Genomic DNA, 13,481 nt, shown 5'->3' on the forward strand with positions numbered 1-13,481 from the left:
AAAAGACTGGACCCCATCAAGGAGCCTGTACTCTAGACAGGAAGATCCGACAAATAAGAAAGGGCAATATGAGACAGCCTATACTGAGCACTAAGTGAGGAGTATGTGCTCATACAACTCAGAGGTGGAAGAAACCAGTGTGGACTGGGCCAGTCAGAGGCAGACTTCACAAGGAGGTTTGGAATTTGGAGCTGGGCCTTGGAGCAAAATAGGACTGAAATAAGCAAAAAGAATGATAAAAGGCATTCTAGGAAGCAGAAAGAAGATAAACAAAAGGCTAGGGGCATCTAGGTAGTACCGTGGATACAGAGCCAGATGTGGAGTTCAAATGTGGCCTCAGACTTACTAGCTGTGTGATCCTGGGCAAATCACTAAACTCTGTTTGCCTCAGTTTTTTTTAATGTGGAGAATGGGGATAATAATAGCACCTACCTCCCAAAGGATAAAACGTGATAATAATTATAAAGCACTTAGCACAGTGTCTGGCACATAATAAGCACTATATAAATGTTAGGTATTATTGTTTTTAGGTAGGTGCATGTTGTAGTAGGAGAATAATGAACATACCAGTTTGGCTCAAACAAATGTTTCGTGTACAGGAATGGCAGAAAGAAAGGTGAGGGTGGCATCTAGGGGACAAATTATGAAAGGCCTTGAATTCCAGGTTAAGGAATTAGACTTTATCCCATAGGTCCTGGGGAGCCACTGAAGGTTTTGCATAGGCAAAATAATGCAAAACAGTGTCTTAGGTAGATGAATTTGTCAGAGACTGTGAAGTGCTAAAGGGGGTCATGAGTAGAAAAAGTTTAAGAAGCCTGGATTAGAAACAGGGAAAAACAGAGATGATCACTTTAGTACTAGGGTGAGGTGAGAGGGACTTGGACTAGGGTATTGGTAGAATGAGTGAAAATAAGGGAATAGATGAAAAATATTTCACAAAAGATGCACTTGGTGAATGATTGGTTTGGATTGGTGAAGAAAGGAGAGGGAGGCTGATGGTAGAAGGACTGAGTCTAAGGTGACTGCAAGGTTCTTTTACCTTTGTGACTGGGAAAATGACAGCACCATTGAAAGACATAGGGTTGTATGGAGGGTGGGGAAGCTAGTTTGAGCAGAACACTCCTGAGTGGAGTGAATCTGAAGTAACAGTGGGACATTTGGGTAGACATCCACATATCTTCCAGGGACTTGTTTTACCCCTGCACAAATTTACAGACTTTGTTGCAGCTAAAACAATAACAATGAAGCTGGTATGATGGGGGTGCAGCTTTGTGGCAGTGGGTAGAGCATCAGGCCTTAAGTCAGGAAAACTCATCTTCTTGAGTTCAAACCTAGCCTTAGACACTTACTATATGTGTGACCCTGGGCAAATCACTTAACCCTGTTTGCCTTAGTTTCCTCATCTGTAAAATGAGCTGGAGAAGGAAATGGCAAACCACTCCAGTATCTCTGCCAAGAAAACCCCAAATGGGGTCACAAAGAGTTGGACAGGACTGAAAAACGACTGAACAGCAATAGCAAAGGGGGATAATGGGGAGGTGGGTTATTGGTTGGAAAAGGAAACGTTTCATTCTGGAGATCGTTACTTCAAACAGAACTTTGGTGAAATTCTAGCAAATAAAATGTTAAAATATGCATTTTAAATGGTTCCAAATAAAGCTTGTTTTAAGAAATCTTAAATTTTCAGATCAGTTTGTATATGTGTATGTATGTATGTGCGTATGTGTGTGTGTGTGAATCTAACCATATTACAAGTAATTTAGTTAATGAGGATAAATCAATAAGCATTTACTAAGTACTTGCATACCAGGTACTAGGTTTGTATCCCAGGCAGTTAGTGAGACACTGGGGAGAAAAATACAGAAATGAGACAGTCCCTGCCCTCATGGAGCTTGCTGTCTACTAAAGAAGTCTTATTATTGGGAACAATATTAGACTTTATAGTTTACCTTATAAAGTGCTTAACAAATTGCAGTTTCTCTTTCTATTATATAATTATATAATTCAGATATCTGAGGCTATTTCATTTTGCAATTAAAAAAAATTCTGTTGTTAAATGTTGTTAAACATTGTTGTTAAATGGTGGTGATTTAAACAAACTGATGACATAACATATAGTGGCCATCAGGACCATTAGAGAAAACCCAAAGTGAAGACGGTGATCACATCTGCATTGTGGGGATTTGATGCTTCAGGTAAGTTTGTGGGTGTTTGTTTCATGATCAAAGTAACGTGCTGCTTTCCCCTCTTCACTTGTTGAATTCTTAACCCTCCTTTAAAGTCTAAATCAAATGTCACTTCTTCCACGAAGCTTTGTTAACTTCTGTTTTCCTTAGTTTCATCAGCTATAAAATTTGGATAATAACAGTACCTCACAGGGTTGTTGTGAGCAAGGAGTAAAATAATATTTTTTAAAAGTGCTTGGCACATAATGGGCACTACATAAATGCATATTCTTTTTCCTATATAAGTCACAGAGAGATCAATTGTTACAGCGTATGAGAGCCCACCTTGAAGCCAGGAAGACTCGGGTTCAAATCGACATACTGGCCGTGTGATAGTGGGCAAGCCATTCTGACCTCATGACAACTGTCTAAGACTTTAAGTCATGGAGAAGTTACCAACCTGCATTAATAGAGGGATTTTCCTTGCTGGGGAGTCCCTTATATAAGAGATCACAGACTGAGTTGTTATCCCTATTCCTTGGTCAATCAACAAGCATTTAGTAAACTTTCCAGGCACTGTGCTAAGCGCTGGGGATATGGAGAAGAGCAAAACTACATCTATCTATCTTAGACTGTAAGATCCATAAAATAAAGACCATGCCATCTAAACTTTCATACCCCAGGATGTCCTAGCACAGTGTTCTGCATACAGTAACTGCCTAATTGATGCTTATTGAGTAGAACTGCATTTCTGTCCCTATTTAGAGGCTTATGACTCAGTCAGGGTGTCTGAACCTGAAGTGGGATTCCTTGGCACATCACTGTCAGCAGACCTCTGAGAAGCAGCTTGAACTGGACAAAGCATCAATGACATGATGATACCTGCACTTTAGCTCCTGAAATTCAAGAAGAATCTCTTTTTTTGAGGGGGGGGAGGCAGGGCAATTGGGGTTAAGCGACTTGCCCAAGGTCACACAGCTAGTAAATGTGTTCAAGCAGAATCCCTTAACTCCAAACGCTAAACAGTGTTAGTTCTCTTCTCATCCCAGCTTTCGGGTATTGGCATCAGCTGTTGTCCCTCTGCTACCTGACCCGATCTGGCCTTGAGATTACATATGTTGTGCTCCTCCTTAGAGACTCTCCTCCACTACCCAGGTGAGCACAACCCTTCTCATCCTCTGAGAACTTCTGAAAATTCTAGCCCAGGTGAATCATGACCCAGAGAAGTGTGGAAATCCTTACCTGAGGGTTTAACCAGAACTGCCAGGAAGTCTGTGGTGTGAGAACTGACATAGAGGAGGATGCAGGGAGCCTTGGTGGTGCTGAAGCTAAAACTGAGTTCTTCCTTGTCCAGGTCTGGTGTAGAGTTCTGGGAGTCAGGAGAGTTCCCGCTTCGACTGGCGGCATCCTTGGCCCCTGCTGCTTGGAAGTTATACCGCAGCCACATTCCCTCTTCAAAAAAAGCTCCAACATCTGGGGAATGTTAAAAAAAAAAGAGAAACCTAAACATAATGGAAAGTCACAGAAGGCTATCATGCCATTGGATACCTCCAACTGGGCAGCATAGACTTGAGTAGTTTGTTAGGATGACAGGGTTTCTTTTTTAATTCATGTCCTCTCACTCCAGTGACAGACAGTTGGCTGAACAAGGGTAGACCAAATGAGGGTATCCTGGGTTGCCAGAAGTGGATATTACATATAATGTTGCATAAAATTAGCACTAAATGAAACATTGACATTAGTCCTCCCTGTTGAATTTGGAGATCAACAGCAAGATGTTGATTTTTAAAACTAAAATTAACAGCACTAATTTTGTACAAATTCTATCATGGGTGAACCCTGGTGATAAATCATAAAGGAAAATAAAGTTGGAATCATAAAACAGAGAGTGCAAATTTATTAATAAATTCACAGAAGTATGATGTAAAATTTGAGGAATATAAATCATACCAGAAAAAGGTTTCCTATACAATACTTAGCACAAACTATTCATTTAAGTTGAAGAAATACATTGCATACACAGAGATATTATGAGGTACCCTTCCTGGAACGGCAGCACAATTGCCGAGGACACTCTCGCTCTGTAGACCCCTGGTTGCTTCTTCCTTTGCCTGGGTCTGGCTGTGCGAACAAGGGATTCTAAAAGGCCATGACATCACATAGTTACCCTCTCCAGGGTAGGCCTTTCTAGAACATAATTGCAAAGGACACTATTGACATGATCTGAATCTAAGATCTGTGAGAAAGTTGGAGCTCAGGGCCAGCAGGAGCAGTCTTTGGACCATTTCTAATTAAACTCGGCCCTAGTTTCTAGAGTATCATGATACTATGCTACCTCTTACAGTTTCATCAGTATGCAGAATCATTCAATATGAGAGCAGGGAAGGAATAGATCACCAAGGTTGTAGCCATCTCTAAATCCCACATTCTAATTGATGAAATTGGACTCAGTATTTCCCCAAATTTGGAAGATAAGGCTGTGGGTTCATGGTTTTTTTTTTCCCCTCATGCTCATCAATGCCTAAAATGAAGATATCTGAAAATTCAGATAAATCAGATCTGGCATTAGATCTACTGTCCAAATTTCATAATTATGGCTTTAATCTCTTTTTCATTAAAATTCATGGCAAAAGCTGAAACCATTAAAATCCATTGAGAAGGGTTTTGCTATTTTCAAGAAAAGGGGTAGAGTATATTTTTCCTGTTGAAGAACATGGAGAGACATAATAAAGTGCCCCACAAGTTTAAAAAAACTTAAAAAATATGAAAAATAAAAACACTCTACTAATGCACTTTTTTGAATGAAAAACAGGGGACATATACTATTAGTTAATATTAATTCACTTTATATGACATTTTATGATTTACAAAGTGTTTTTTCCACAACCTTGTAAGATAGGCAATGAAAGTATGATCATTCCCATTTTATAGAGATGAGCAAATTGAGAAGCTGAGTGGCCTATCCATGGCCAATATATTGAGGCATTAATTTTTAAAATCTCATACTTCATTTCTATCTTATGGTTAGTTTAAGAGAATAAGGCAGAAAGAATTTAGAGAAAGAAAGGGCCAGAGACCAATAGGAAAGGGAGGGATATATCAACAGAAAGAAAAATAAAGGAAGATAAGGGAAAAAGAGACACGACCATGTTCTGTCGACAGACTTTTACAGAGCAACATTTCTACATCATGGTCTTTTAGAAAGCTGCCACTAAAGATTTTCAAAGTCATGGTGCATTTTCTCAACTATAGGCACAAGTAGCGATATCTTGTCTTGGTAACTGACATAGAAATCAGGGGAAATTAAGTCAAGGAATAGGTTGAGATCAAAAGGCCAGTTATGATAGCTAATAGCCAGAGAGGCTGAAGGCTTGCCAAAAGCCCGGAGACAGAACCAAAGATGGATTCCAGATCTTTTGCCTGCTGTATCACAATTCTTCTGAAAAGATTCAAACGCCAACATTTAAGCTGCCATCCTCATTGTGAGATCTCTAAATTCTAATTTATTACTAGAATACTAATTTTGATTCATTTTTTCTACCCATACATCCCTATATGAAAAGCTTCTAGTATGGCTCACTATAAAAAGAAGGTGCCTTTCATCCTGGGAGTCTGAGAAAGGTTTAATATGGTTAATTGGGAGGATAATTTAATTACGGAGCCAGTGTGGTACAGGAGAAAGCACCCTTTAAAATCAGAGGACCTGGGTTTTACTGGCTCCGTCACTTACTTTGTGACCTTGGAAAAGTCACTTAACCTCCTCACGACTCTATTTCCTCATCTATAAAGTAAGGAGGTTGGACAAGATGACTTTTAGGATCCCTTCCAACTCTAGATCTTGGATTCTATAATAAGATATTCCTTCTCATTGCTCATAGCTTGGAAATATCATTACTGACGTGAATTTTTAAAGGCGGACTTTAAAAAATCATTTATTTCTGCAATTAGACTAATCAAATCAAAAAAAGGAATGAAATACATTCTAAAGTAGTGAATATTGTGCAGTGATATCTTAATTAACGAAAACTTTGGGAACAAAGCTCTTTTTCCAAGTTAACTGCGGCTCTGTCGAACAAGTATTCATAAATCATGCAATGCAATGTTGATACCAGTTATACGGCACAAAGGCAATGATTTTTTTTTTATTATTATTTTTCAAACTGGGGGCTGGGGTAGGCAGAAAGGATTTCATGAAGGAAGTTGACCTTCGCCGTTGTTGAATTCTTTCAGCTGTGTCAGACTCTTTTTGAGAGTGATTTGCCATCTCCTTCTCCAGTTCATTTTACATGTGAAGAAACTGAGGCAAACAGGGTTAAGCGACTTGCCCAGGATCCCACAGCTAGGAAGTGTTTAAGGCCAGAACTGAACTCAGGAAGATGATTTCAGGATAGGCTCTTTATCCACTGCACGAGTTAGCTGCCCTCAAAGGCAACATTTCCAGCAGACTGCACATCTGCACCAGACAGCCTGGCCTCTGAGATCAGCATTTCTTTGTCTTTACATATCTGAAGATAACCAGGGCTGTTTGGAGGCAAAATGCAAAGTTTAGCCTAAGGCCACTCAGGTAGCAAGTAGCAGAAAAGCGCCTAGGATCACAGTTGGAAGGAAGCTCCAAGGTCATTGAGGTCAATCCTTCATTTTACTGAGGAGGAAATTTAGGCCCAGGGAGGTTACTATGAATTTAAGTTCTCTGACTCAAAATCAAAGGTCTTCCATTACCCCCATGATAGAAGAAGGTGCAGGCTATCGTGGCCTTGAATTGGAAAGGGGTTAAATATTTCATAGTCAAGGGAAGTTAGCTAATGCATGGTGGAATGAATAGAATCATGGACGTAGGCCTGAAAAAGATATAGAGCCTAGGGAAGTCAGGCAACAAGCATCCAAACTAGGCATACAGGGTTAGAGACCTTATGAGAGATCCTGAAAAGATGAAAAGTCAGAACATTGCATTCCAATTCCACATACTTGGTCTGGAAAAGTCGCCATAGCCTCTAAAGCTCTGATTTACTGTCTGAAGTGTAGGCAAAGTGAGCTAGATACTAAGTCTCTGACATTGTGAGCCTGGAAAATCTTTTGGCCTAGGGCAAAAGTGGTCTCAGAGTTATGGACAGACTTGAGCCCTCAGATCCATAGTAACAACATATACCTAGCAGGAAGGAGGGGCCAAGAGAAGGCAGGAAGCCAAGCTATGTGTCCCATATTATGAGTCTGTCATTTTGACTTGTAGTCATTCCAGAGCAGGTGAGCAGAGAAAATTTAGAATGATAAAAAAAAAGAGAGGACAATAAAAGCCAAACTATGCCATGGAGATCACTTTTTCATATGTTTTGGGACCGTCGTTAAAAAGCTTGGTGGATTTCTGTTGGTTTTGCAGGAGCAGAGAGACCACATTTAGAAGTGTTAAGCTGAAATCACATCATAAACCAACTGTTAAAGCACCGGCCTCACATAGCTGTAAATAATTTAAAATCTACAGTGACAGATTTAAAGCTGTCATTCGATCACTTCAAAACCATTTCAGATAAAGTCAAATTCCAGGACTGTAATAATCTTTAGGAGAATAGTCCATACATACTCAGTGAATAAATGATTAAAGTAACATTAATTTATAAGGCTCAAAGTAACTCGGCTTCATACTTCCTTGGGTGACCTTGAATGAACACCACAGAGGCACTGGAGTGGGGGACGACTAATAACACACACTCAGTAAAAACAATCAGGTTACAATCTGATTGCTTGAGGGAAAGAGAAAACACAAAATACTGACTCTAGCTTCCCTGAGACGCAAGAGGGCAGGATCTTTCTTAAATTAGGTCAGGTTTCATAAAACTTTCTAATACCTAGTATATGATTTCTAGTCACAGAAAGCCGCTGGTGACCTTGAGAGGTCATCCAGCCATGGCTGTCTTTAGACAGGCTCGTGGACTTAGAGTTACAGGGGACCACAGAAGTCATCAAATCCAACCCCCTCATTTTATAGATGAGGAAACTGAGGCCCAAGATCTCTTGCCCAAGGTCACACATGTGAGTGATAAGAGTCAGATTTAATCCGGGGTCTTCTTATTCTACAGGAACACATCTTGAGGGCCCGTGACTAATCAGAATCTTCCCAATGGAAAAGACATAGATAAAATCATCCTCACAGTCCTTCTCAGTTTACCAAACCTCTTTCTAATACACGAGCTCTTCTGATCCTCCACCACCATGTGAGATAGAAAGGGTAGGTATTGGCAGGATCACAGATTGAGAGTTAGAAGGAATCTCAGGGGCTCATCTAGGCCAAACCTATTAATTTATAGATGAAGTATCTGAGGCCCAGAGACATGAAATGGTTCGTCTAAGGCCATATGTGTAGGAAGTAGAAGGACCCAGGTCTTCTGATTCCAAATCTGGTTCTCCTTCTACTGGCTTATGTCCTCTGCCTTATCCCACTCGAGTCCTGTATTTAGATGAGAAAATCTAAGTGCATATTAAGTGAACTAAAGGAAGATGTTTTCTGAATGGCTGTCATCTGTCTTTTGAACTTCAGTAGAGATGATCTCCACCTTCTCACCTCTTCTATTCCTCTACATTTCAGCAAAATTGGTTTTCTCTTCTCCTCACCCGTAGCGCTCCATCTCCTCTCTCTGTGCCTTTGGGATGTCTGTCCCCCTTGCCCTGGAAGGCTCTGCCTCCTATTCCTGCTTCACAGAATCCCATACTTCCTTTAAGATTTATCCAAAATATAAGAAGTCCTTTATTCCTCTACCTGCTAGTACCCTCCTTCCTTAACAGCCCTACAGTTAACTACACTGTATCTATTCTGCATACGATAAAAATAAGAATAACTAGTGTTTATGTGGCATTGTAGTTTGCAAAGCGCTTTACGATTATCTCGTGTTATCTCCAAAATACTATTGGGAAGTAGGAACTAAAATTTACTCTGCAGATATTTATGTATGTACATGCTGTCTTCCCTAAGAGAATGCAAACTCATGGAGAGCAGAGAATATTTCATTTTTGCCTTTGTATCCAAGAAAGTGCCTGGCACGTAGTTTTTTGTTTCAGTTATTTTTCAGTCATCTTTGACTCCATATGACCCCATTTGGTATTTGCTTGGCAAAGATACTTGAGTGATTTTCTACCTCCTTCTCCAGCTTATTTTGCAGATGAGGAAACTGAGACAAACCAGGCTAAGTGATTTGTCTAGGGTCGTACAGTTAATAAGTGTCTGAGGTTAGATTTGAACTCAGGAGGATGAGTCTTCTTGACTTCAGGCCCAGCACTCCATCCATGGTGCCACCTAGCTGCCCATAGTTGGCACAGAGCTGGCATTCAGTAAATGCCTGATTGACCGTAACTCCACTAATCAGTCTTGTATTGAGAATTTCACCATCTTTCTTTTTCCATCAGTTTCAAAATGGTATGCTACTTTCAGAAATTACATCATCTACATTTTACACATGAGAAAACTGAAGTTTATACAGAGCAGTTTTGTGACTTGCCAAGGTTCACATAACACATCAGTGGCACAGCTGGGATCAGCCCCTAGGTGTTCTGAGCACCAGCTTAGTGCCTTCTTCTATATGCCATACTGTCTGTAGTCACAGAAATAAATTTCAAAGCAACCTATTTTAAATGTTTAACATTCTCAGAAAAAATCTTTTTAAAAAATTAAACCTTAAAACATAAGAAAAGCAAAAGAAACAAATATACTTAAATGTTGAAACTTAAATATAAAATAAGAAAAGAAAAAAGTTATGTGTACAGCAGAATGCAAGAAAGGATTCAAAATATATCACAATAAATTTCCATTTCAGGAAAGCCTATATATTAAATACTATGTGTTGTGCTGAGAGCAGTCCATCTTTGCTTCCTGGTAGGTTTTCTTTTGTTCTCTGCTGAACATTTTTTACTTTGTTCTCTTTTCCTCCTTCCTCCCCCTCTACCCCTGGGATACATATTATATATAATATATGATATGATATGATTAATATAATATGTATAAAAACATATGCTTTCCCTAACAGATTCTACTCCGAATCTTTGTTTTTATGTTTGTATGTATCCCTCCTGACTCCTCTACTTTACTTCTATTTGCTACCTTGCCCTCCTATTACTTAACCTACCCCCTTCCAATGATCCCTCCCTTATCCTCTCATTCTCATAAAATTAATTACCACTTTACATGCCCCTTTGACCTATTCCCTCACCCTCCCCTCTAAAGATCCTCTCTTATCTTCTGAAGGATCCCTCTCTTATCCCATCCCCATTAATCTAAACACCCTTCTATATCCCTCTTTAACCTATTCCCTCACCCTCTCTTCTAAGGATCCCTCCCTTATCCTCTCCCCACTTTCTATCCCCTTAGTATTTTATTTCTTTCTAAATTTAGAAGACTTTATACTCTTCTAGATGTATATGTATTGTTCCTATCTTAAACCCATTCCAGATGAAAGTAGGTTTCCAGAACTAACAGTCCCCCTCTCCCATGTAATTCCTCTGTACTGGTTCTTTCTTTTGCACCTCATTTCTTATTCCTAACCTAACCCCATATGATCCTTAGATGCCTGGATTCCTCTTTACTTACTCCTAGCTCTTGTCTGTTAAAATTGTTTCTTTTTTATTATGAACTTGACCACCTACAAACATGAACAGTTCAGTGCACAAAGAACAAAAAAAGAGGATTTTACATGAAACTGTGAACTTCTTTCTCTCTTGGAGACCTCATCAGTGCCCATGAGTTTGACAATCCTTTCCATGCAAATAACTCACAGATCTACTAGGCTCTCTCTGAACTTCACCAGTTACCTACATTCAATGTTTCAAACTATATGCCCCAGAGACACCTCTACCCCAACGTATGTGGACCTAAGTTCTGAAAGAGAACTTATTTGTTCTCTCTCTAAATTGACTGCTTTTCCAAACTTTCTTTCTTTTGTTTAAAGGCACCCCATTCTTTCAGCCTCCCAGGTTCATCACCTTGTCATCATTTTTTTTCCTTACTCTCCCTCCGCTGCATATCCAATCATTTGCCAAATCTCACTGTTTCTCCACATTATGTCCTGCAGCACATCTCTTCTCTCAAGTCATACAATCACAGCTTCAGTTCAGTCTCTCATCACTTTTGCCTAGACCAGGATGGTCCAAGCTTATGTTATCTTAGGGCCACATTAAAATAAAATAATTATTTGAGAGCTGCACCAAGAATAAAAAATATAGCACACTAATAGAAAGTGGGGGAATGCACATAATCAATACTACAGGCAAACATGTGAAGCGCTAAAGCAAACACAAAACAGCAAAGTGACAACATAACAATATAAAGGTAGGTTCATACTGACTAGTCTGCATTGTACAGACAGAACACATCCCACAGATCGATTGAAAATTCTGTGCGATATGTTCGGTCTGTAATACCGATTAAAAACACCAAAGAAAATTAACATCAACGAGATTATTTATTAGGGACTGAATTAAAAAATCTAATACGCATTCCATGCAAATTATTACTTTATTTTTTCGCTCATGAAAATCAAAACCCACAGGCGGGCCCCATAAGATCACAATGGGGGCCTCATGCCGCCTTTGGGCCATATTTTGGACAGCCCTGGCCTACATTATTGCAAGAGCTTCCTAATTGGTCTCCTTGCTTCAAGTCTCCCCCCCTTCCAGTTCATCCTTAACACAGCTGCCAAAATGATTTTCCTGAAAGTGAAGATCAGACCATGACACTGCCCTATTCATTATACATCAGTGATCTAGAATTGACTCTAGGAAAAATTAATTCCTTTATTTAGCTTTTAAAACCTCTCAACCTGACTTTGACATATCTTCCCAGCATCATCATCCCTTATTCCTATTCCTGCACCATGATCCGGCTAAACTGATCTTCTCTCTGTTTCTCACATACAATAAATACTTCATCTCCTTTATCCATGCCTTTGTACTAGCTGTTCTTCATACCAGGCATGCACTCCCTCCTCACGTCCACCTAAGAGAATTCCCCTCTTCCAAGACATAGCTTCTCCATGAAGCCCTTCCTGATCCTGGAAACCACTTCCTTTCTCCCAAACCACCTTGAATTGTGCTAAGAAAACAGAGCTTCTCCACCAGTCAGCACCACACCACCCATTCGTAGAACCGTTGATTATAGCAAATGGAGAAATATTGAATGTTGTGGATAAATTCACTTACCTTGGCAGTATACTTTCCAGGGATGTACACATAGATGATGAAATTGATGCATGCACTGCCAGAGCTAGCTCAGTGTTTGGGAAACTCCAAAGGAAAGTGCGGGAGAGAAGAGGTGTTAGACTGTCTACCAAATGGTCTACAAATCCACGGTGCTGACCTCACTGTTGCATGCCTGTGAAACCTGGACAATATACCATGCCAGGAAACTGAATCGCTTCTATTTAAACTGTCTTTGGAATTCTGAAGATCACCTGGCAAGTTAAAGTACTGGACACTGAAGTCCTTTCTTGAGCTAACCTGCCAAGCATTCAAACTCTACTGCAGAGAGCACAACTCCAAATGGGTTGGCCATGTTGTTCAAATGCTGAACGTATGTTTGCCTAAAAAAACTGTTTTATGGAAAATTCACATAAAGCAAGTGCTTGCACAGAAGTCAGAAGTGATACAAGGATACTTTCAAGCCTGAAAAACTATGGAATTGATTGTGACATGAGGGACACTGGCAAAGGACCGCTCAACATGGCATGCCTGCATCAAAGAAGGTGCTGTGCTCAATGAGCAAAGCAGAATCACAGCGGCTCCAAAGAAACATGAGATGCACAGATTTAAACATATTTCCATTCTAAAAGTTCATGTGGACTTTTGGGCCCGACCTGTGATAGAGCTTTCTGAGCTCATACTAGTCTGATCAGCCATAGTCAGACAAACTGTACCTTGACTCCAACATAATGATATCATTTTGGTCCTCTTTTAAGAATGGACAGTAACCAACCAACCTTGTATTTAATGACTTTATATTAATTTCTAATTATTCTTTTTATATTTATTCTTCATACGCTAACATATACATTTGCCGTTTCCCCAATACAACAGCAGAATGAAAACTCCTTGTGAATAGGAATTGTCCTTGTATTTTTTCCCCAGTGTCTAACTCATATGTCCACCACACAGTAGGTCCTTCAAGAATGCTTGTTAATTGGTAGACCACCATACCACCTACTATTTTGTCACCCACATTAACACACATCTCTTTATCATTGTAATCTCTAAAGGCCAAGGCAGTTTCAAGATAATAAGTTAATTAAATGCCTGATTCTATACACAATGATCTAAGAATAAGTATGGTGAACTAGGTTTGAG

At 39.7% G+C, this 13,481-nt stretch overlaps 1 protein-coding gene across 1 annotated transcript in view; it reads right to left on the minus strand.

Annotated features, from left to right (window-relative positions):
- Window positions 1-3,630, minus strand: part of LOC118850956 (contactin-associated protein-like 2) — a 210,773-nt gene extending 207,143 nt beyond the window's left edge. The window contains exon 1 of the mRNA XM_036760566.1: window positions 3,408-3,630. Within this exon, the coding sequence (XP_036616461.1) occupies window positions 3,408-3,612 (205 nt within the window). The 5' untranslated portion in view covers window positions 3,613-3,630. The remainder of the gene's footprint in view (window positions 1-3,407) is intronic.
- Window positions 3,631-13,481: the final 9,851 nt, after the last annotated feature.

Source organism: Trichosurus vulpecula, chromosome 5 (genome assembly GCF_011100635.1).
Source record: "Trichosurus vulpecula isolate mTriVul1 chromosome 5, mTriVul1.pri, whole genome shotgun sequence".
Taxonomy (NCBI): domain Eukaryota; kingdom Metazoa; phylum Chordata; class Mammalia; order Diprotodontia; family Phalangeridae; genus Trichosurus; species Trichosurus vulpecula.